The sequence below is a fragment of the Mesoplodon bidens genome (genome assembly GCF_964165515.1).
Source record: "Mesoplodon bidens genome assembly, chromosome: 19".
Lineage (NCBI taxonomy): Eukaryota > Metazoa > Chordata > Mammalia > Artiodactyla > Ziphiidae > Mesoplodon > Mesoplodon bidens.
Window position 1 is genome coordinate 6,227,452 of NC_138179.1, and position 22,865 is coordinate 6,250,316.

Sequence of the window (22,865 nt, forward strand, 5' to 3'; positions counted from 1 at the left end):
TTTTCCCAATAATGTCCTTTATAGCATTTTCCCCCAGTTCAGGATCCAGTCAAGAATCGTGTATTGTATTTAATCTCCTTTAATCTGGAAAAGGTCTTCTGTCTTTGTCTTTCACATTTAACATTGTTTAAAATTGAAGTGTAAGGAATTTGGGATTAACAGATACACACTACTATATATAAATAATAAGGACCTGCTGTATAGCACAGGGAACTATATTCAGTATCTTATAATAACCTATAATGGAAAAGAATCTGAAAAAGATTATATATGTATGTATATATAGTTGAATTACTTTGCTGTACACCTGAAACATTGTAAATCAACTATACTTCAATTAAAAAATAATTTTAAAAGTAAACTGGAGTAAATTGACCTACAACACTGTGTTATTTCCAGGTGCCCAACATAGTGATTTGATATTTCTATACATTACCAAATGATCATCACAATAAGTCTAGTTACCATCTGTCACCATACACAGATATTACAATATTATTGACTGTATTCCACATGCTGTACATTTCATCCCCATGACTCATTTATTTTGTACCTCTGAAGGTACAGACCTGAAGAGTGTACCTCTTGATCTCCCTCACCTATTTCACTCATCCCCCATCCCTCCTTCTCTGGCAGCCACCTGTTTGTTCTCTGTATCTATGACTCTTTCTGTTTTATGTTTGTTCATTTGTTTTATTTTTCAGATTCCACATATAAGTAAAATCATATGGTATTTGTCGTTCTCTGACTTATTTCACTTAGCATAATACCCTCTAGGTCCATTCATGTTGTTGCAAATGGAAAGGTTTCCTTCTTTTTTTTTTTTTTATGGCTAATACTCCACTGTAAATATATATACCACATCTTTTTAATCCATTCATCCATCAATAGATACTTAGGTTGCTTGCATATCTTGGCTATTATAAACAATGCTGCATTGAACATAGGGTTGCATATAGCTTTTCAAATTAGTGTTTTCTTCAGAAAAATACCCAGAAGTGGAATTGCTAGGTATATGGCAGTTGTATTTTTAATTTATTGAGGAACCTCCATACTGTTTTCCATAGTGGCTATACCAACTTACATTCCCACCAACAGTGTACAAGGGTTCCCTCTTCTCCATGTCCTTGCCTACATGTATTTGTTGTCTTTCACATTTAACATATTTGAATAACAGTTTTGACATTTTTTAATAATACAGGTTAGTTATTTTTTAGTATATCCTCAATTTGGATTTCTCTAATGTTTCCTCATGGTTTTGCATTTGTGACTGGAATACTGCATAATGATACAGTGTCTTTCCCAAGGCATCAAATCTGGAGATACATGGTATTTGCCCCTTATTGCTGATATTAATTTTGATCAATTGGTTAGGGTGTTTTTGACTTCTTCAATCTAGTTACTCTCTTTTTTATTATTATTAATTAATTTATTTATTTTTGGCTGTGTTGGGTCTTTGTTGCTGTGCTCAGGCCCTCTCTAGTTGCGGTGAGTGGGGGGGGCCACTCTTCGTTGCAGTGCACAGGCCTTTCATTGTGGCGGCTTCTCTTGTTGTGGAGCACGGGCTCTAGGCGCGTGGGCTTCAGTAGTTGTGGCACACGGGCTCAGTAGTTGTGGCGCACAGGCTTAGTTGCTCCGTGGCATGTGGGATCTTCCTGGACCAGGCCTCAAACCTGTGTCCCCTGCATTGGCGGGCGGATTCTTAACCACTGTGCCACCAGGGAAGTTCCAAGTCTAGTTACTCTTATAATTAATAAGTAATTTGTGGGAGGGATACTTTGAGGTTATGTGAAATAGCCTATTCCTTATAAATTATTACCCTCTGGATTTATCGTCAACTGATGAGTCTTGCCTGAATCAGTTTATTCTTATGGTTGCAAAATGGTGCTTTTTTTTTTTTTCCTATACAGGTGATCCTTGAACAACATGGGTTTGAACTGCATGGGTCCAGTTATACCTGTTTTTTTTTTTCAATGAATACGTAGTATTGTATTGTACTACATGATCTGTGGTTGGTTGAATCTGAGGATGCAAAACCATTGACATGGAGGTCTGACTGTAAAGTTATACAAGGATTTTCGAATACTGGGAAGGGTGGGCACCCCTAACCACTGAGTTGTTGAAGGGTCAACTGTATTTATTTGTTGACATTATATTGTCAGGAAGAGCTTTCCTTGAAGAAAAATTTCCAATAAACACTTGCTTGCTAGGAACAGCATAAATCAAGACAGAGAATTAGAATGCCCAGGGGGTATTTGAGAGGGGTGGCAAACAGTCTAGCTGATTTGGTGCATTGAGTATAAATAGAATAATAGGTTGAAAATATTGGTTGAGGACAGATTATGGAAGGCTTTGAAATCCAAACTATGGAATTTGGACTTACTTTGTACTATATATGAATTTGTTGGAGGGGAATGACATCATTACATCTTTAAGGTAATTGTGACAATGGTGTTTTTTTGTTTTTTTAATAAATTTATTTTATTTATTTATTTTTGGCTGTGTTGGGTCTTCGCTGCTGCGTGCGGGCTTTCTCTAGTTGGGGCGAGCGGGGGCTACTCTTTGTTGCAGTGTGCAGGCTTCTCATTGCAGAGCACGGGCTCTAGGCACGTGGGCTTCAGTAGTTGCAGCACGCGGGCTCAGTAGTTGTGGCTCATGGGCTCTAGAGCACAGGCTCAGTAGTTGTGGCGCATGGGCTTAGTTGCTCCACGGCATGTGGGATCTTCCTGGACCAGGGATCGAACCTGTGTCCCCTGCATTGGCAGGTGGATTCTCAACCACTGTGCCACCAGGGAAGCCCTGTGACAATGGTGTTGATAAGAAGAATTGATTTCTACTGAGAGGGCTGTGAGAAAAGTAGTATGGGAGGAATACTGGATCCAGTTAAGAAGGTAGAAGGAGTCTTGGAGGAAAAGGTAGTGATTATGGAAAAGTCTGTTCTTAAAAGAATGATTCACCTTTAAATTACTAAATGAAACAAAAAGAAACAAATGAAGATGAATGTTATCACAGAAAAATGGTCAAAAGACATGGTCAGTCATTTTATAAAAGGAAACACTGAATGGTCAATAAATAAAATACTGAATCTTACTAGTAATTCGGGTAATGCAGTTGAAAATAAGTGAGATGCCATTCTTTTCCATCAGATTGGCAACAATTAATTTATGCCTAAAAAGTGTTGTCATAGGATAAATTGCTTTTATTTTAGAGAACATTTTGGCAATATCTAGTAAAAGTGAAGATGTGTACAACCTGTGACCCAGCAAGCCCAACTTTAAATTTATATCCTAGGAACTCTCTGAGAGTATATAAAATATTCTGTTTGTAGTAAAATTTGACTCCTATAGATTTAGAATCAGTTTGATGATTTATGTTACATACGGCATTTATAAAAATTATATACTTCATTGTTTCTAGTAGTAAAAAATTGAAAATTATATACATAGCTATCAATAGGGAAATGAAACTGTGATATGTTCTTATGGTCGAATTCTTTACATCAGTGGAAGTGATTTTTGAGACTCCTGTTGCCTACTCTGCAGAACAGATGAACCACTTTACATTCCTAACAGCAATGTTGTAAAGTACCTGTCTTACTGTACTGTACTCTTACCTGTGTTGTGGTGCCTCAAAAATGTTTTTGTAATTATAGACAAAAAAGTGCCTCATTATTATGTTAATTTACATATTTAGATATTCAGCTCTTTTTCCTTAAATTGTCTACAAGAAATGAAATTAATGAAATTAACTGATTTGAATTTGATAGGGCCAGATAGTAAATATTTTAGACTTTCGAGGCATACAGTCTCTGTTGCAGCTACTGTGCTGTTGTAGTAGAAAAGTAGCCATAGACAGTACATAAACAAATGGATACGGCTGTGTTCCAATAAAACTTTATGGACAGTGAAATTTGAAATTCATATAATTTTCACATGTCAGGAAATATTCTTCTTTTGATTTTATTTTTTACGACTTGCACTTTATTCCAGAAAAGCTACTTTTCACGAACCCATTCTAATTCAAATTATTTCAATTGAAAGAAAAGATCTTAATTTCATGAAATACTGAATTTTTTTGGTTTTTACTTTTTCTTTTATTTATTTATATTTATTTATTTATTTATGCATGCATGCATGCATGCATGCCACGCCACGAAGCTTGTGGGATCTTAGTTTCCTGACCAGGGATCGAACCTGGGCCATAGGAGCGAAAGCACCGAGTCCTAACCACTGGACCGCCAGGGAATTCCCAACGTTTTCTTTTCTTTATAGCAGAGCTGACAGGATTGAACATGTTAGGAATCAAAAAATTTAATTTGTAATCTGTATTCTCCCAAAGATTTTCAAAGTAACCTGTATTACTTGTTCGCTGTTCCTTTAACCTGAAAATACGAATAATACAAAACTCTTGTGGGGACTTCCCTGGTGGTGCAGTGGTTAAGAATCTGCCTGCCAATGGGGACATGAGTTCGAGCCTTGGTCGGGGAAGATCCCACATGCCGCGGAGCATCTAAGCCTGTGCGCCACAACTACTGAGCCTGCGCTCTAGAGCCCACGTGCGACAACTGCTGCAGCCCGTGTGCCTAGAGCCTATGCTCCGCAACAAAGAGAAGCCACCACGATGAGAAGCCCGCGCACCGCAACAAAGAGTAGCCCCTGCTCGCCGCAATTAGAGAAAGCCCGCGCACGGCAACGAAGACCCAACTCAGCCAAAAAATAAATAAATAAATTTATTAAAAAAAAAACTTGTGAAGCTATTGAAGATTTTTCAAAGAGAAGAATCATATTATTCGTCCAGATAAAATCTAACATGTGTTTCTCAACCTAATATTACTTGGTTCTCAGCTAAATCGTAAGAAATAAGATGGGATAACCCAAAATATAGCCTAGCAATTTGGTACTTTCTGTATATGGTTGGTATTTATAAATGATTGTTGTGCTAACTCCAGGTGTGATTATTAACAACATAAGTTGGCCTCGGCTTCAAATTAAATAGGTAGTATAGTTGATAAATGCTATAATAGCTTAAGAAGTAGGGTAAATAGATTTTAAGGTGAGTTTTTAAGTAAGGGTAGGACTTGGACTAGAATGAAAAAGGAGACAGAATTTGTGTGGTTGGAGAGAGGAATAAGAGATAAACAGTGGAAAGATTATGTGTCACCTTGAGAAGGGCTTTTTTGAAGGGTTTTGAGGTTTCCAATTCTGTAACTAGAGTTAACACTAAATAGGTCATATGAAGTATAATTTGAGTGCCACTCATTCTTGCAGATAGAAAAATTTGAAAGTCGGCTTGGACTGGGGTTTTCTTTTTACAGTGTGCAGCACTTATAGACTGCCATTGTGTGCTAGTTTGCTACTCCATCTAGTTCCCATTCAAGAAGTGGTATTTTTAAGGCCTCTACAGTAATGAAGAGTATAATCTTATCTCTACATGTGATCTGATGGCTTAGCTTGATAGACCCAAAATATGGAGACAGTAAAGGACTGTCTTTATCAGGTTAGTTCTCACCCTGTGGAAAGCTTTATATTTGAGTGACCAACTTTATATATTAAGTGGCGTAACCTAGAGACCTTTTCATGCCTTTTGGTGCTAATAGGGCTGGCTTAGAAAAGAAAAATAAAATTTAAATCAGTAAATATGATGTAGGAAAAAAATAATGTTGGTATATTTTTCATTACTGGAGTGTCATGGAATGAACAGTAATTATATGGTTGTATACTATACAACATTAAACTCACAGTTATTTGGAATATAAGCAACAAGGAAAAGGAAGTAAACAGGCTTTGGGTTTCTTTTACATAATGCACTTTTATCAGCCATGACACATTGAGGTATGAGGTATTTAAAAAACAGTAATTTCTCATGTCCTATATTTGGTACATATTCAGATCAGGCTACATTAGCAAGAGTAGTATACCAAAACTTCACAGTGATTAACCTGAGGCCTTTAAGATTCAGACTTTATTTCCCCATATAAAAATATTTTTTAAAGCCTTTCAAAAAATTTTAACATTAAGTATTTAACTTTTTATTGTTATGTACTGAAGTGTTTGTTGACCGAGTAAATTATATTTCCTTGACTTTGCTATTATTGAGTTAACCAAAACTTTACCAAGTCTCAGTCCTTAATATTCTCTTCTGAGGAGGAGTTTTTCACCATAACAAGGCTGCATAGGTGCACTGCTACTTGTAGAACTGTCTATCCCTGGAGTGTGACAGAATTTTAAGATTGCTGACAGAACATGTTTGTGGGTTCTACCCTGCTTTGGAGACAGTAATAACTCCAGGAGGTAAAAAGAGACTGTTCTACATATTTAGAAAGGAGTGGGGGAAAAAGCCCAAAACAATCATTCCCACATCCTGGCCCTCATGGCCCTTTCATTCTGTAGATCCTCTCAAGCTGCTTTTACCTTTTGTTTTTCCATTTGAAGGGGATGTTGTGACTAGCATCTGTTGATCACTAGTGTTATAAGTCTTCTGGTTTTTCTTTCCCCAAAGCTCTGTGTGTCACTATATTTGAACCAACTTTTCTGAGATGACTTTTTAAGGTAATGTTATGAGCTATTTCATTCCTCTGCTGGGATCTGATTTAACCTTTAGAAAACACGGGAGGGGCCTATATAATATGCCAGATTCCAGATTGTATTTCCACAGGGCTAGTCTTGACTGTTCACTTGGAACATGCTTGATCCTGACACAGAATAGATTCACTACAGATCTTATTGCTGTCCATGACACATTATAAAAGTTGTCTATAAAAATTAGGTTTAGCACAAGCCTGAGCAGTGAGTGATAATTGAGTTTAAGTTAAGGTCCATTTCATACTAATATAAGACCGTGAAAATTTTCTTCTTGCTTTGTAAATGTTCTTTTTGGGTGAGCTTTGCCTATAATCAGTGCCTTGTACAGGACCAAAATAAAGTGGTTATTTATGTTGACTGATACCTGAGCCACTTATTGGCCTTTGATAGGGTCTTTATCTAATCCTGCTGGGATTCATATCAGTGGCCCTAGGGGGCTGAGATGTTTCTCAAAGCTGCCGTTTAAATGGCAAAACCACTCGTCTTATTTAGGTAATGCTAAAGTATATCCCTCTTGGTTTCATTAAAATCTGAACTTTAAATATTTGGTACAGTGGGTTGGGTTTAAACTTCTGCTTTAAAATTAATCTCTTCATGTTTGAGAAACGCCTTTACTTTGTGGCTTTTGCAATGCAGCTAGTTCACGCTGTTTTTAAAAGGTCAAGTTAAAAGGCAGGGGCCTTAAATCCAGGGTTGCTTGAAGATGTAAAACTACAGAGGAATCCTACAGTGAAATGTTTTTCTGATGTGTCATTCCCATTGGAGGATATATATATATGTATATATATGTAAAACAGGTCCTGGCATAAAATATAAAATTAGGGACACAATAAAGTTTTCTTGTATAGGTTTTGAGAAACTGGCACTCCTCAAAATAGCAGATGAGCAACGCAGTTTTTGCTAATGGCACTTGCTGTGACTCAGAGCAAGGACCTACTATTGAATATTCTGCTCAAAATACCTTCAAATTCAAAGAATTTGACGATTTATTTTATTAACATGGCTACTTTACTAAAACATTTTCTGAAACCAAAAGCCATGATGATAATACATTTATAGAAGACTGTCATAGTTGGATAACCTAATAAACCAGAAAACTTTTTTTTTTTTTTTTTTCTATCTTCTCTAACTTAAGGTAGTGCCTGAAAACAAAGGCATTCAGTTACTGTTCAGGTAACCGTTAACACTGACTCAGCCTTCGGGCTTCTAACCTAAGTATTGACAACCTTTTGTCCTGCCTCTATACCTTTAGAAAGAACAGTGTGCTTTTCATGAAGCTCTCTCATTACCTCAGCCAAAATCATTAATCTTTAAAAGGCATCGGTTTGGGTTTTGGGTTTTTTTTTTTTTTAACGTTTACCATCTAGTACATTTTTTTCTCTTGAAAATTTTTGGATTTATTGATTTGAAGGACAGTGTTCAAAATGAGCTGGTATACTGGAATCTATTTTTCTTCCCTCTAAATGATTCTGAAAACAACGCATTCATTAGATTTCTGTGTGATGACACAGCAGTCACTTTAACAGAATCTCAGTGCAGTTTTGGTTAGATATTCCACACACCAAATATCCAAGCTAAAATCAATTGCTTTGGGGATTCTAAACGTCTTTAAAATTACAGGTCTGTCTGAAAATGCAAGACAGTTACTGAGAAAGAAAATTTTGGTGGCCAGTTCATAATATAGCTCTTGTAACCCAGATTCTGAGATTGGAAATGTAACTTGATTAAGCTACTGCTTTAACTGTAATAAAACAGTAACTCCTTTAGATTTTTAATTTAGAATTTGTATACTTCCAAAAAAGATTCAAAGTAGCTATACTGTTAAAGTGGTATTAGAAAGGTCATTTCAAATGCTGCAGAATACAGAACATCTTCAAGTATTTGGCTTAACAAAACATAATGAAATTTTGCCAAGCATAAATATTCACTCTGATGACATGGTGGCAAGGCTTTTCTTTGCAGAACAGTCTCTGTCTGCTCTCTTAACTGACAAAGATTCTTCTCTCACCCTCAGTATGTGAGGTATACTTTGGGGAAAACATTAAAAGCAATTTAAATGATTAAGCAAATTCTCAGCAAAACTGCTTAACACACAAAATTATTGTATACCTAATAGAGTTTTCTGTTTAACTGAAAAGGTTACTAAAAATAATGTGTACTTGAATTCTTCCTCAGGATCTTTCTGGAATAGCAATCACATCTCTTTAAGATGAAAAGCACGGAACGAAATTTTTTTATGCTTTATTATATTTGTGCTATTATGAAATATTATTACAGCTTATACTTTAGCAATAAAGTACTGGGAAGGTTATTAATCGATAATGAACACCGTAGATACCTTAATGCTGTTAGAAGACACGATGCCCCCAGCTTTGAAACGCTTGCATTCCCAAACACTGCTAGTTTACACTGTTGAGGCGGACCCACTGAAATACAATGCTAATAGTTAATCCCTTTCTCCAAGAGTGTACCTTAGCCACACCGAGGAAAAACATTAAGGTTTTACAAACCATCTTTAACCTAATTATCTAAATCTTTGAGGCTCATTAATTATTTGATATGGCTGGAAAAAAAATCCTGCTACAATTTTAGTCCAATTCTTTAGCGTAATTATGACACTCAAATTCTTCACCCAATTTATTACTCAGCTAGACCCATATATATATACATCCGCCAAAATGTCCGCAGAAACGTTAAGAAAGGCTATCACAAGGCCAGTTTGAGATACCTCATAAATGGCCTTCACTGCCCTTTGAGTCAATTGTTTAACGTCCCAAGAGACTACTAGTTCTGTTAGAACCTAAGCGTCAGCTTCTCCAACCGTCCGAAGGGCGTGCGTAAGGGCAGATAGGATTTTTAAACCCCACTTCAGTGTTTCAGTGCCCCCCTCCCTGGGATGTAACAAACCACCCACCACATGAGACTAGGCGGGGGAGGAGCGCTGCAGCCGGCTGCCAAGAGCGCTCTGCAGGGGGGCCGTTTCCCTGAGTCACGGAGAGGGCGGGAGGCTGGGCCCATCTGCCCACGCCACGTCCTCTTCGTAAGGGACTACGTTTAAATAGGCAGGGCCCACTGGGAAAGGGACCAGCACCGCCATTCCTCAAGGCGGCCCAACAGCCACCTCATTCCCAGGAGACGCCGCACTTCCCTAGAACTCGTTTTGCATTCCGGCAGCAATCAGCAGACCTTTCCTGACCAGCGTCACGTGCACCCGGAAGTACGTGGGTGAGACCTAAAGCGCCCACGGAAATGACGTTGATCGCCCCTAGTCGCATGATGTGGCAAAATGCGAAAAAAAGGGGGGGGGAGGGAAAAGCAGGCGGCTGGGGAAAGTGATGAGACGAAAAGTAGTCCCTCCGATTCCTCTATTTATCTCCGTGTCGCAGCAGTAAGCGACGCCCTCAGCGCCCTGCGCCCCACGCTCCGAATTCCTGCGCCCCGATGCACCGCGGCGCTCCGTGGAGGAGTACATAAGGCGGAGGGGGTGAGGTGACCTGGGCGGAGTTCTGTCGCCAGGATCCTTCCGCAGGGCTCAGCCGTTTCCGGAGTCTGCGCTGCGCCCGGTTCCGCCATTGCGGCTCTCGCGGACCCTGGAGCCTCCGCCCCCGACCTGAGCTCTTTCGTCTGCCTGCCAGTTTCCTGCGTCCCCGGAGACTCTCCTGCTGAGCCCAGCCTCCCCCCCTCCCCCTTCTCCTCCTCTCCCTTGGAGAGCCCGGGCAGCCACTGCCCCGCAGCCCCAGTGACAGGAGGAGACCATACACCCCCGACAGCGCCATGGCCCAGATTCTGCCAATTCGTTTTCAGGAGCATCTTCAGGTGCGGTGGGCCCGAGCTAGTGAGGGCTGTGGAGAGAGGGAGGTAGGAAGGAAGAAGCTGGAGTCTGAGCCCAAGCAAAAAGAGGAGAACCGGGGGGGAGGGGGGATGGTGGTGGTGGTATCGGTTCCTGGGGTAGATGGAGGATGGGGCACTGTCTTGGAAAGCTTGAAGGGTTAAATGATGTGGGGCTTGGGTGGAAAGGAAGCGAGTCGGGGTGCATAGGGCAGTGAGGCCATACCTGGGTTTGAAGGCCTCTCTATCTTCGCTTCCTGGATGGCAAGAACTGCGCATAATAACCCTTCCACCCCCGGTTTTATTCAGTTCATTCATTTGGGTACGTTGCGGGGCGGGGGGGGGGGCGCGTTCTCCCGCGTTTCTTCCGGAGCGAGAATTCTCTTCCCCTAGGGCAGCGCAGGCTGTCACCTCCCATTGCCCTCTTCCCTTTCCCCCATCGTGTCTGCACCCGGGAGTTGTGGCGCGGGTGGGTTGGGGAGAGGCAACCTTTTTTCTCCCTCCCTCTGCGGCTCTCAACGGGAAAGGCACCTTCCCCGGGCATGCGGAGAACGGCAGTGGCTCCTCTCTTGCCTTCCCCCAGGCAGTAGGAACAGGGAAGCTCACTGAAGGAAAAGAAAGTGGATAGAATGGGGGAACGTATTTCTCAGGGCGGTGTCAATTTCAGAGTGCGTGGGGTCAAGGTTCCTAAGGGGGCTCGCCTTTTTTCACTCTCTTGATGTCTCTGGGAATGGTGCGGCTTTTATGCCCTCTTCGGTTCCAGAAGGGAGAAAAGAGTTGTTTAGAGGTTATTTTTGGGTCTGCTGGAGTCTAGCAGCTAGTTGGCTTGGCGTGAGTACTTTCCTCAGGATTGCATGGAATTGAACGACCCCTGGGGATAGAGCACACCTGCCCTGAGATTTGCAAGGTTATTTGGTCTGTAATTGGTTTCCTTTAGTAGGTTCTAGAGTTCTTCCCCATGGTGCATTATCCTGTAGGCAACAGACTGTCTTATCTGGCAGCTTGCCCATAGCGGGCCCAGGCAGGTGATCATTGGAGGGCTTGACTGAATTAAGTCTCTTCTAAGCTTCTGATTTTCCTGGTTCACCAGTCCTGGTTTTACTTTGGCTGAAATAATTTATTCATAAAGTATGCTTTCTTTCTAATTACCTCCTTAAAGAGGTCTGTCTCAGCTCAGTCATTTGAAGGACTAATTTGTAATGAAAAGAGATGCCAGTGGTTTGATATGACACTAATACTAGTGGCCTTTTGGACACTTTACCATTGAAGGCTGTTTACTTTCTGCCATTGTTAGAACAATAAATAAATGTTAATTAAAAGGTTTAATATTCTGGCTATCAACATGATTTCATTTTTTTTACAGGTATCACCTTTGCTTGCATCAGCAAGACTTCTTTGTCTTGAAATGTAATGAATTATAAATCTTTACTCAAAAAATGAGTTAAGTAGTGTACTTTATTCAGTCATTTTTGGTTTTCAGATAACTCATCTGATGTAATAGAACACTATTTTACAAAAGGTTAAAAAACATTGTGACAGAATGGACACAGAAGTTTTTGTTTATGCTCCATCCAAATTTGTATTGCTGTGGTTACTTCTGTTGAATGTGGAGTGTTAGGAAAATAATGTTTTTGAGTCTGAGGGGAAGACACAACCTTGTCCTGACACTAAAGTGCTTCTGGAATATAATCTTCCTGCAGACAAAAATGTGTAAAATCATACACAAGAAAAGCAGTTATAGTTGCTGTTTACTTTACAAAACAGATATAGCCCACTAGTAAATCTTGTTTCTTGACTGGTGGTCGTTTGAGCAATAGTTTTGCATTTCTATTAATGAGGAGACAAGATTGTTGAATAATCCCAAAGACTGGACTCCAACCATGTCACTGATTGAAGACAGATTTAATATGGGTCTGATTTCTAAGTGGTTCACAGTTTTTGCAGACACTTGAGTGAAGCCATTTCCTTCTCAAATACTTTGAAGAGTTGCGTATAAAGTAGCTTTGCAAATAAACTTGAAGAATTCAGTCATTCATTTTTTGGAGTAGTATATATGCCATGACTAAGTTTAAGCTTGCTTTGGTGGCTGTGTACTCAAGCTGATAATGATTAATTATTGTGCAGAGCCCCAATCACCAACCTCTTCCTGACTTTTGATTTTTATCCCTTGCTGTATAAAAATTAATAAGGATTATTTTAATTGGCAACTTAGGTCTTTGACCTCTCAGCCCCTGCCAGTTTGCTAAGTAGCAGAAAACTTTCTGAAACACTTAGGATAAAAATTGGGAACAAGAATTGAGGAACTTGCGTGTAGAGTTAACCTGTGAAATCTTCAAAGGGTGAACTGTAAATGAATTTATTTTTATACCGTGGAACTACTTTGGCCAACTGAAGGGTCTGTCATCAAGGACTCAGAACTACATCAAGTGAAGCTTAATATTTTAAGTTATAAAGGAGTTTTTTTTTTTCTTTTTTAGGAGGTTTAGGCTGATAGCAGTGAAGAGATGAGTGCCTATTTGAGCAAGATTTTGCTAGGATTGCAGGTTCTGAAAAAAATCCTAGGTTACCTATAGTGTTGCCTGCAACTCTGATTTCTTGGCTCATTAAGTATCTTTATGCCAATTGACATATTCTGCTGTATTCCCAGGTTCTTTGGGTCTGAAATTAAAAATCTCCCAACCCTGCTCTTTTCCCTTTGATCCATAAATGTGTTGTGCATTCAATGGTAGGGGTTCTTGCTATGATTATTTTAATTTGCAAAGAGAAAGCAATGCTGAGTATTACTGGGATATGTTATATGCTTAACCGTACTGCCTGGAAGAGGCATACTGCTTGGAATTATGTTGCAGTCTACTTTAGGAATAGCTTCCCAGTTTAAGATGTATCAAGGTTTTCAGAATTTTCCTAATGGTCAATTTACTCAACTTAAAGGGGTGTGGCTAATTCTAGTGAATGTGCTTTCACTCTGTTTAGGAAATAATTTAAGGCATGAAACTGTGTGTGTAGAATGACAATCACTTTCATTTTGGTGTGCAGTGAAATACATGATTTCAGGAACCTTAACTTAATGATATTTGAATTATATTTAACAGGATGTTTTTCTGTCATTGTTACTGTGTGGCTTTTGCTTTTTGAGAGTTACTATCCAATAGAACTTTCTTCCATGATGAAAATTTATACTAGCTACATAGGCATATTGAGCACTTGAGATGTGGTTATTGTGACTGAGGGACTAAATTTTTACTTTTATTTCTTTTCAATTAATGTAAATGTAAATAGCTACATGAAGCTATTGACTACGACATTGGACTGCACAATTACAGGCCATTCTGATGTGCTTTTTTTTTTTTTTTTTTCCCCCTCCCGGTACGCGGGCCTCTCACTGTTGTGGCCTCTCCCATTGTGGAGCACAGGCTCTGGACACGCAGGCTCAGCGGCCATGGCTCACGGGCCCAGCCGCTCCACGGCAGGTGGGATCCTCCTGGACCGGGGCACGAACCCGTGTCCCCTGCATTGGCAGGCGGACTCTCAACCACTGCGCCATCAGGGAAGCCCCTGATGTGCTTTTTAAGAGTGAAGATTTATCTGGCCACCCATATTTATATGTTTAGAACACTTTGCTACCTAAAATTAAAACATTCATTAATAGAAAGTGTTGGTTGAATACTGTCTCTTTTGGGAAGTGATAATGAACAGTGACTAGTGAATGGAAGGAACAGCAGACTTCCTTTCTTGTGAGAGTCTGTTGTGTCCTTTGAATGTGGCTGGGTGCTTCCAGGTCTTCACCTAATTCCCCCAGACATCCTTCTTAAACAGTAGGAGAAAGTGAGACTCAAACTAGTGCCCAAGGGAACCTGTCAGAGTGGGATTTGAACCTAGATCTTCTGACACTAAATATTTTGAAGAAAAACAATGATTGACCTTAAGAGGAGAAGGTATCAGTATCCTAGTGTGCTTTTTTATCTGTTGGACTTTTCCCTGAGAAGGTGACTTCTCTTCTGGTGTAACGTGTGGTTAATGATGCGGTATAGTAGACAGATCAGGGGTTTGGAGGTTGTTGAGACCAGTTCCATCCAGTAGAAAAATATGAGCCACATCTGTAATTTTATGTTTTCCAGTGGCCATATTAAAAGTAAAAAACAGGTGAAATTAATGTCTCATTTAACTCAGTGTACCCCAAATGTTATAATTTCAACATTGCAATCAGTATAAACTTTTCAGATGAGATATTTTACGTTCCTTTTTTGGGGGTACTGAATTTTCAAAATCTGCTATGTATTTTACACTTAGAGCACATCTCAATTCAGACCCTATTTTCATTGGATATATTTGACCTGTATTTAGCTTTCATAAAATTTACAGTTGGAAAAGCAGGTTTGCATATGTAGGTTGTTCCAAACATAAGTTTTCCATAATTGACTCGATTATCAGTTACTATTTAATTTTAATTAACTTAAACTTGAAAATTCAGTCAAAGTAGCCACATTTGACGTTCTCAGAACCACATGTGGCTTGTGAAATGTCGCTACAGTATTGGAGAAGGCAGGTTAAGACTAACCTCTTGCTCCGTTTTCTCTGTAAGAAGTGTGCTACCCTCACAAAGTGACCGTGAAGGTCTGAGATCGTGTATGTGAAAGTACTTGGTGTAGCACTTGAAGGGTATTAACTGTTGGCTATATAATTTGTGTCCAATATATTTTATTCAGGTATCTCTTAACCAGTGACAACATTTTATTTTGCAGATTTAAGACCTAGATTTTTATGGTTTATAAATATTTGGTACTCACCTGAGATTTGAATATTTACTATATATCAACAGTTACGTTACACTAGGGACAAAGTGGTGAACAAAACTGACTGCAGCTTGCATATGTACTTGCATTGATTAGTTGGCACAGGCTGTCCTCACATAATTGTAACCATGGATGTTATTGAATGTTTGATATTGTGCAGCATTTAATACAAATATTCATATGACACAAAATTGATTCTGCTCTGAAACTGCCCAAAAGGAAGAAAAAATTTTAATTAATCTTTTATAATATCCCATGAGTGCTCACATGTGCCATTGGTACATCTTTAATTAATGTTCCTTGGTCAGACTCCTGATAAACCACATCTGATAAAATACCCACCTGGAATGCCAGTCAGGCCTTTGTTAGTATTTATATGTCCTATAAGATGGTAGTGCAGAAGTGTATGTTCTCACTTAGATAGGAAGTGAGTTCATAGCTGATATTTTAGTCCTTCATATTAGAACAAGGCTGTTTTTTAAAATTTATTTACATAGCCATGCTAAAGCTATTTCATAAAATCAAATTCTAAGCTGTAGCAAAGTTTCCAGCTCTTAGGTATCTTTTCTTTTTTTCCCCCCACCGTTACTTGGCCAAGTGCCTGAGGCTAATGCTCTTAACTCAGGGGGTGGCAGGAGGCTTGGATCTGAATGTATTATGCAAAACCCATCTGTCAGACTCAGATTTTTGTGTCTCATCTTTTGTGTTATGAAAGACATAACTTAAGATAGTTTACATAATTTATGATAGTTTATCCTAGTTCAGAGGGAATAACTATTCATCAAATCCTGATTGTCCTGAAATCTACAAGATCAAAAGAAATTGACCATTATAGCTATTTGAGCACCTACTGTGTGCCAAGACCTCTGCTAAATCTTTTATGTTCGTGATCTCATTTGATTGGCAAGAGCATCCCTTCAGATAGGTAGGGTTAGCCTTATTTTGCAGATGGGGAAACTGAAGCTCATAGCAGTTAACCTGTAGAGTCACACAGCTAGTGAGTGGTTGGTAATATTTGCTCTTCTTTCATTGTGGCACATTGCCTCATTTGGTGAATGATCTGTATAATTTGTATGTATGCTGTGGTGTTCCTTGATGTATACATTCTACTAGTATGATTTTTTTGTTTGTTTTTTTGCGGTACGCGGGCCTCTCACTGTTGTGGCCTCTCCTGTTGCGGGGCACAGGCTCCGGACGTGCAGGCCCAGCAGCCATGGCTCACGGGCCCAGCCGCTCCGCGGCATGTGGGATCTTCCCGGACTGGGGCACAAACCCGTGTCCCCTGCATCGGCAGGCGGACTCCCAACCACTGCGCCACCAGGGAAGCCCCTACTAGTATGTTTTTAGGTCAGTAGTTTTTATGAGAAAATTAGGGGCCAGTGAACCAACATCTGGATTTTCTATGCCTTAAGTGGTTATTGAGATGATGTTTTTTAAAGGACTTTATCCAAGTTCCCACTAAAAAATTGTGCAGAATGATTGGAATCGGGTTAACTTGTAATAACCAAGATTATCTATATCCCTGTCATAAGGCTGAACTTCTCAAATTTCTCTTAGACTTTTCCTTAGTGACAAGAGAGTGAATATGTTCTAGTCTGAAGCCACTTGTGAAGGCAGGAAACTTCTGCTTTCTATTTTATTGTATTATTTAAGTTTTTCTGTTTATTCTAATGTAAAACTTGAATAGAACTCAAGGAAGACTGTTATGCTTGGGGAGGGAGGATGGGAAAAGTGGGAGTAGAACATGCTTGCTCAGTTTGAATAGCATAACTGTAGAGGGGAAAATGGTTACACATTTGTAGGATTGTGCTTTGGAAACAGAACTGCCAGTAATACTGGTACTTCCCTTTCTGAATCACTGGGTTAGTAAGAACTTGTCTTTAAGTTCTGAAGTACAGCAGATTTTTTAATTTATTTATTTATTTGGCTGCGGCGTGCAGCATGCAGGATCTTAGTTCCCCAACCAGGATCGAACCTGTGCCCCCTGCCCTGGAAGCGCGGAGTCTTAACTGCTGGACCACCAGGGAAGTCCCCTGAAGTATGGCAGATTTTAAAGCTTATTTTTGAAAGAATAGGAACTGGGTCCATTAAAACCATATGGTCATGTTAAAAAATTTAAATTCTGCAATATACTGTTGTGGAAAATGTTTCACATGTTTAATCCGAGCTCTTATCTTTTTAGCTCTTCTCAACTTTCTCTTTTATTAAATATTTAAAACAATACTTTCTGGCAGTTGTAAAGTTAGCCTATAGTATGTGGTTGTATTTATATCATGATACTTAGCCCGTACAGACACTCAGATATTAATCCTTAGCCCCTATGCTGGAGGGGAGTCTCTCTTTATCCATTTGAGTTGAACATATATGCTATGCTCAAGGAAAAAATTACCCATTTACCCAGTTATTGAAGACAAGATCTTAGAGTTACAGCAGACTCTCTCCTCCTCATTTTGTACATCCAGTCCATTTATGAAGTAGGGAAGGTGATTGCAGTGTTTAATGACCCCCGTCTGTTGAAACTGGGAATCATGGTAGATGAAAAATGAGAATTGGGTTGAGAGTTGCCTTCATCTATTTCCGACCAGCTGCTCATCTTAGAAAGAGGACTTAAAAACCACTAAAGTGGACAGAGGGAAGCCAAAGACTATCCACATATGCATAGCCTGGCAAAAAACTAACTTTGGGTAGATCTTATTATTTGAGGATTAATAATTAGGGGAAAAAACCTATAGGGAGAACATGGTTCAAAAAATCCATCTCTTTCCCAACTCTCTACAGTACTTTACATTCTTTCCTATTGAACTATGCAAATCTAAGGCAGGTGTCTTTTTTTAACCATAAAATATTCCACAGGAAAGAGTTTCCCTACATTAAAAGTCTTACCAAGTGTCTGTATTACTGAGTCCTTTACAGTTGCTTCTGTTTGAACTGAATACTACAACACTGTTCAGGGAAGGCTACCATGGACTTGAAATCAGCTGGATTGGTAAGAGGTAAATTTAACACACCTAATAATTATTCCTCTCTGTATGGCTTCCCAATTACAACTGTTGGATGTTGTAAGCAAACATTTTAAATTTCACTCAAAAACCAGTCCATTAGGGAGGTGTTTCTGGAGATTGTAATCCAAAAACAAGTGTAAAAACACCTCTCCTAATACAGAAATAGAAATTTGAGGCATGTTATACATTTCCCATGATGGTACCATAATGAATTTTTAAAAAGCACTTTGATGGATGCAGATGACTTTCCACTGCTCATGAAGACACTGATGTAAACAATGCGCATGAAGAGTTTAAAATGGTTCCTGAAATATGAAGAGTAGAAACACATTTCCGAGTTAATTATTTTATCATTTTAAATGTCTATATAAACTGTCAAATGACCACATGAATTATATATTAAGCATATCTAAAATTGAAATTAACCATTTTAAAGTGAACAATATAGTGGTATTTAGTACATTCACAGTGTTTTGCAACCATCACCTGTATCTAGTTCCAAAACATTTCATTACCCCAAAAGGAAACTCCATATCCATTAAGCAGTCTCCTTCCTCCCTCCTCCCATCCCCCAGCAACCACTAATATGCTTTCTATCTCTATGAATTTATCTATTCCTATAAATGGAATCATACAATGTGTGACCTTTTGTGTCTAATTTCCTTCACTGAGCATACTGTTTGAGGTTTATCCATGTAGTATGTATCAGTACTTTATTCATTTATGGCTGAATAACACTCCATTGAATGGATATACCACATTTTATTTGTCCTTTCATTGATCGATGAACATTTGGATTCTTTCCACCTGTTGGCTATTGTGAATAGTGCTACTGTGAACATTACAGGTTTTTGTTTGAATACCTATTTTTAGTTCTTTTGGATATATACCGAGGAATGGAATTTTTGGCTCATATGGTAACTCTATATTTTAACTTTTTGAGGGACTGCCCAACTTTTTCACAGCAGCTACACCACTTTACATCCCCATCAGCAGTATATGAGAGTTCCAGTATTTCCACATTGTCTCCAGCAGCTATCAGAAGCTTTTTTGGATGACCAGGGAATAGTCTACTTGGGACAATGAATACCCTATTTGGTGTTTTTACTTCCATGTGTTCTCTCCCAATCTTTGTAGCTCTGCCCTCCCTTAAATTGTGTGTCCTGCTTTAGATTGCATTTCCATAACCAGTCATAGCTTGGGTAGCATTCAGTTGTTCTGTGCCAGCTGAACGGCATTTATACAGGAAAGGGCATAACCTTGGGGAGTCATACCTATCTGCAAGGTTTGGGGTGTAAAAAACTTCCCTGTATTTCCCTGCAGCTTGGTCAGAATTGATATGTGATATTTCATCAAATTCTTGGATTATTATTTTTAAAGAACGAGTCACATTTAAAGGTTTTTAATTTTCCAGTTAGTAGTTGGCTACAAGTAGGAAAAATTCTTCGAGTCTCTTGATAGTTTACCAAAGCTAGTAGTCTTATGGTTCCTGTCTCCAACTGTGGTTCCTTCCTGAATGTATTACTTAACAATATGGAGTGACCAGAATAAAAACATTCTCCTGAGAATGATTGCCTCAAAGACTAACATGGAGTAGAAATAAATCTATATGTTTAAGTGTGGGGTCCACAAGGGCATTTTTATTTGTTGCTTAAAATGTGTGGAGCGCATAGAAAACAATGGCTGGTATACTGTTGATGAAAGAATTAAAGGAATGCTGCACTTTCAGCATTTTTTTTTTATTTCCTGTAGAAGACAGAAACTGCAGTTTTTATTTGACATTCTGCTAGTTTCCTGGAAGGGCTCAATGAAGTTACTATTGTCAGCATTTTCTTCACTGTGATTAATACTAGTGAAGGTAGAGGATGTTTTGGAACTTTTAAAGGAAGTTATGCTGAGTGAAATCCTTGGGATAGGAAGTTAACCACATCTTGAAGCACCTAAAAATATCTGTATTGGGTGACATCCACGTATCAGCAGGACTCGAAAATTGTTGACCTCTTCACTCTATAGCAGTAACACTTAAGTCTTTGTCAAGATACAAGATTCATTTACAGAAAAGGTAACTGAAATAGGATTATACATAGAGCACAGCACAAAATTGCCTTGTCTGAAATACAGTAGCTGTACGTGCTTCCTTTACATTCTAACTATTCAGATGAAACAAGGAGGAAGGAACTGGAAAGTGTAAAGCCAAGCACTACTTGTGAAACATAATCCTTGATAATAATGCTGTCGTAAACACAAATGTTAATGTATTTTGATTTTCAGCTGATTCAGCTGGTAAATTGAGTTCTGTTCTGAGTCTACTAGTCATTCGTTAGGAAGCATACTTACCGTGTGTGCTTATAAAGAAGCCTATTTCCAATGAGTGTTCCTGTCTGATCAAATGTAATAAGCGCTGGTTGAAATTAGTAGGCTCAAAGCAAACTTATTACTCGTTTAATTATGTGAGATTTGTAGGCATAGACACAACTGTGATTGATTGCTGAGACAGATGTTGTGCTGATGGAGAGTATCATCCTTAGCCAGTCAGAGAATTGGGCATTGAAAAAGTAGTCTGGTTTTCCTTGGTTGAATTGTCATATGCCAGAATTTTCTACCCTTTTTATTTTATTATTTTATTTTTTTAACTTTTGGCTGCACACTGTAGCCTGCGGGATCCTAGTTCCCCGACCGTGGATTGAACCCACACCCCCCACAGTGGAAGCTCGGAGTCCCAACCACTGGACCGCCAGGGAAGTCCCTCTACTGTTTTTTTTTTTTTTTTTTTTTTTTTGCTGTACGCGGGCCTCTCACTGCTGTGGCCTCTCCCGTTGCGGAGCACAGGCTCCGGACACACAGGCTCCGCGGCCATGGCTCGCGGGCCCAGCCGCTCCGCGGCATGTGGGATCTTCCGGGATAGGGGCACGAACCCGTGTCCCCTGCATCGGCAGGCGGACTCTCAACCACTGCGCCACCAGGGAAGCCCCGCCCTCTACTGTTTTTAATACATGTATACTATTGGATTAAATATATATATATATATATATATAGAGAGAGAGAGAGAGAGAGAGAGAGAGAGAGGGAGAGAGAGGGAGAGAGGGAGGGACCATTCGGTTCCTTTAACAATATTTTCATAGTTTGATCACTAATGTATTCTACTAAGATGCTGACTCACCACCAGTGGGTTTCCTGATTCCTTGATATAAGAAGGCTTTGCTAACTGTCTTTAGTAACAAGAATTTTGAAAAAAGCAAGTTGGGTTTCCCTGGATTTGACTATGTAATGTTAGTAGCATGACATCAGAGCCAATCTATTTTAGAATAGTTTGTCATGATACCATAGTCCCAGAGCTAAATAACTGTAAAAGGATAGAAATCCCTAAAATAGAGTGCTTATGTGCCCCCACTGTGTTCTAAGTGCTTGCTGTATGTTAAATCACTTAAACCTTTTATGCAGCACCTAGGCATGCCTTGCTCCCCCTCAAACAGGGATGGACACTTTCTCTTTCCTGTTTGCCACATGTACAATTAAATCAAGTACAGTTTCAAAACCAAGACAAGAAAAAACAAAGCTTAAAGCATTAAAAACTGATGAGCATGTAACTTAGATTTCTGAATCTAATATTGCTGAAGTTAAAAAAAATTTTTTTACCATATTTAATTTTAATACAATCTCTTTCACAGTTAACATTGTTGAAATGGGGGATTCATCTTACAGTTGTATACCCTTCCCCCAAAAGCTTTATCATATTGATGAGCATCTTAGAAACTGAGGCAGTGGTGGTTTCTCAGGCGCAGAGATGGGCCTTTCTTTTCTCATGTTCTCTGAAGGAATTGCATCTCATTATTATCTGTACCTTCTCAGTGCTTCTCAGCTCCGTATAACTTGGGCCTTAGCTATTTGAATGTTTAGTGATCTCTTGAAAGAGGCACCGAGACTTAGGTGGGCTCTTCCTTGTGCTACCACTGAACTTTGTAGATTTTTTTCCCCCAGAGCCTCCCGCAGCTATCTGGACTTTGAAACCTGAAAGTTCTAGTTTTCCGTGCTTCTCCTTGTCAGAAATCCTTATATAAGATGAAAGTGTTTCTTTGCCAACTATCCTTTATATTTTGCCAGAGTTTAATGTAAAAGAAGTTCTCCCTTTCTCCTTGTCGGATTCCCAAGAAAAACTTGTGAAAACAGTGCTCTCCAGTAGAACTGTGCAATGATGGAAATGTTCTATATTCTGTGCCTTCCAATACAGTAGTCACATGTGGCGGTTGAGTACTTGAAATGAGATTGATGTGAATGAGGAACTGAATTTTAAATTTTATTTACTGAACAAAATTAAATAGCTGCATGTGACCAGTGGCTGCCATAGTGGACAGTGTAGCAAACCTCTCAGTTCTGATAGGGCAGACATTATACAGCTCTTTTACAGAGCATAAACTCTTGCTCTGGAATTATATCACTCTTTGAATGGTTTGATTTTCATCTTTACCTTTTGAAGTTGTGTTCTTCCTTCCTGCCCTACAGGTAAATTGCCCAATAAAAGTCTAATCCCTACAATTGCAATTTAATTTTCAAGTTCTGTAACCTATAAGAGCAGAGATTCATCCCTTTTTTAAAACTTCAAAAAATAATAAATTTGCAAGTTTTCATAATACTGGGAAGAGCATATACCCAATGATCTAGAT

The 22,865-nt window shown here is 39.2% G+C and overlaps 1 protein-coding gene across 2 annotated transcripts in view; it reads left to right on the plus strand.

Annotated features, from left to right (window-relative positions):
- The first annotated feature begins 9,944 nt into the window (after window positions 1-9,944).
- CLTC (clathrin heavy chain) overlaps window positions 9,945-22,865 on the plus strand; it is a 62,416-nt gene continuing 49,495 nt past the window's right edge. Inside the window, exon 1 of one of the 2 annotated variants that reach the window (XM_081218429.1) lies at window positions 9,945-10,397. In XM_081218429.1, coding sequence (XP_081074555.1) covers window positions 10,356-10,397 — 42 coding nt within the window. In that variant the 5' untranslated portion in view covers window positions 9,945-10,355. The remainder of the gene's footprint in view (window positions 10,398-22,865) is intronic. The other variant, XM_081218430.1, reaches the window with a different exon arrangement.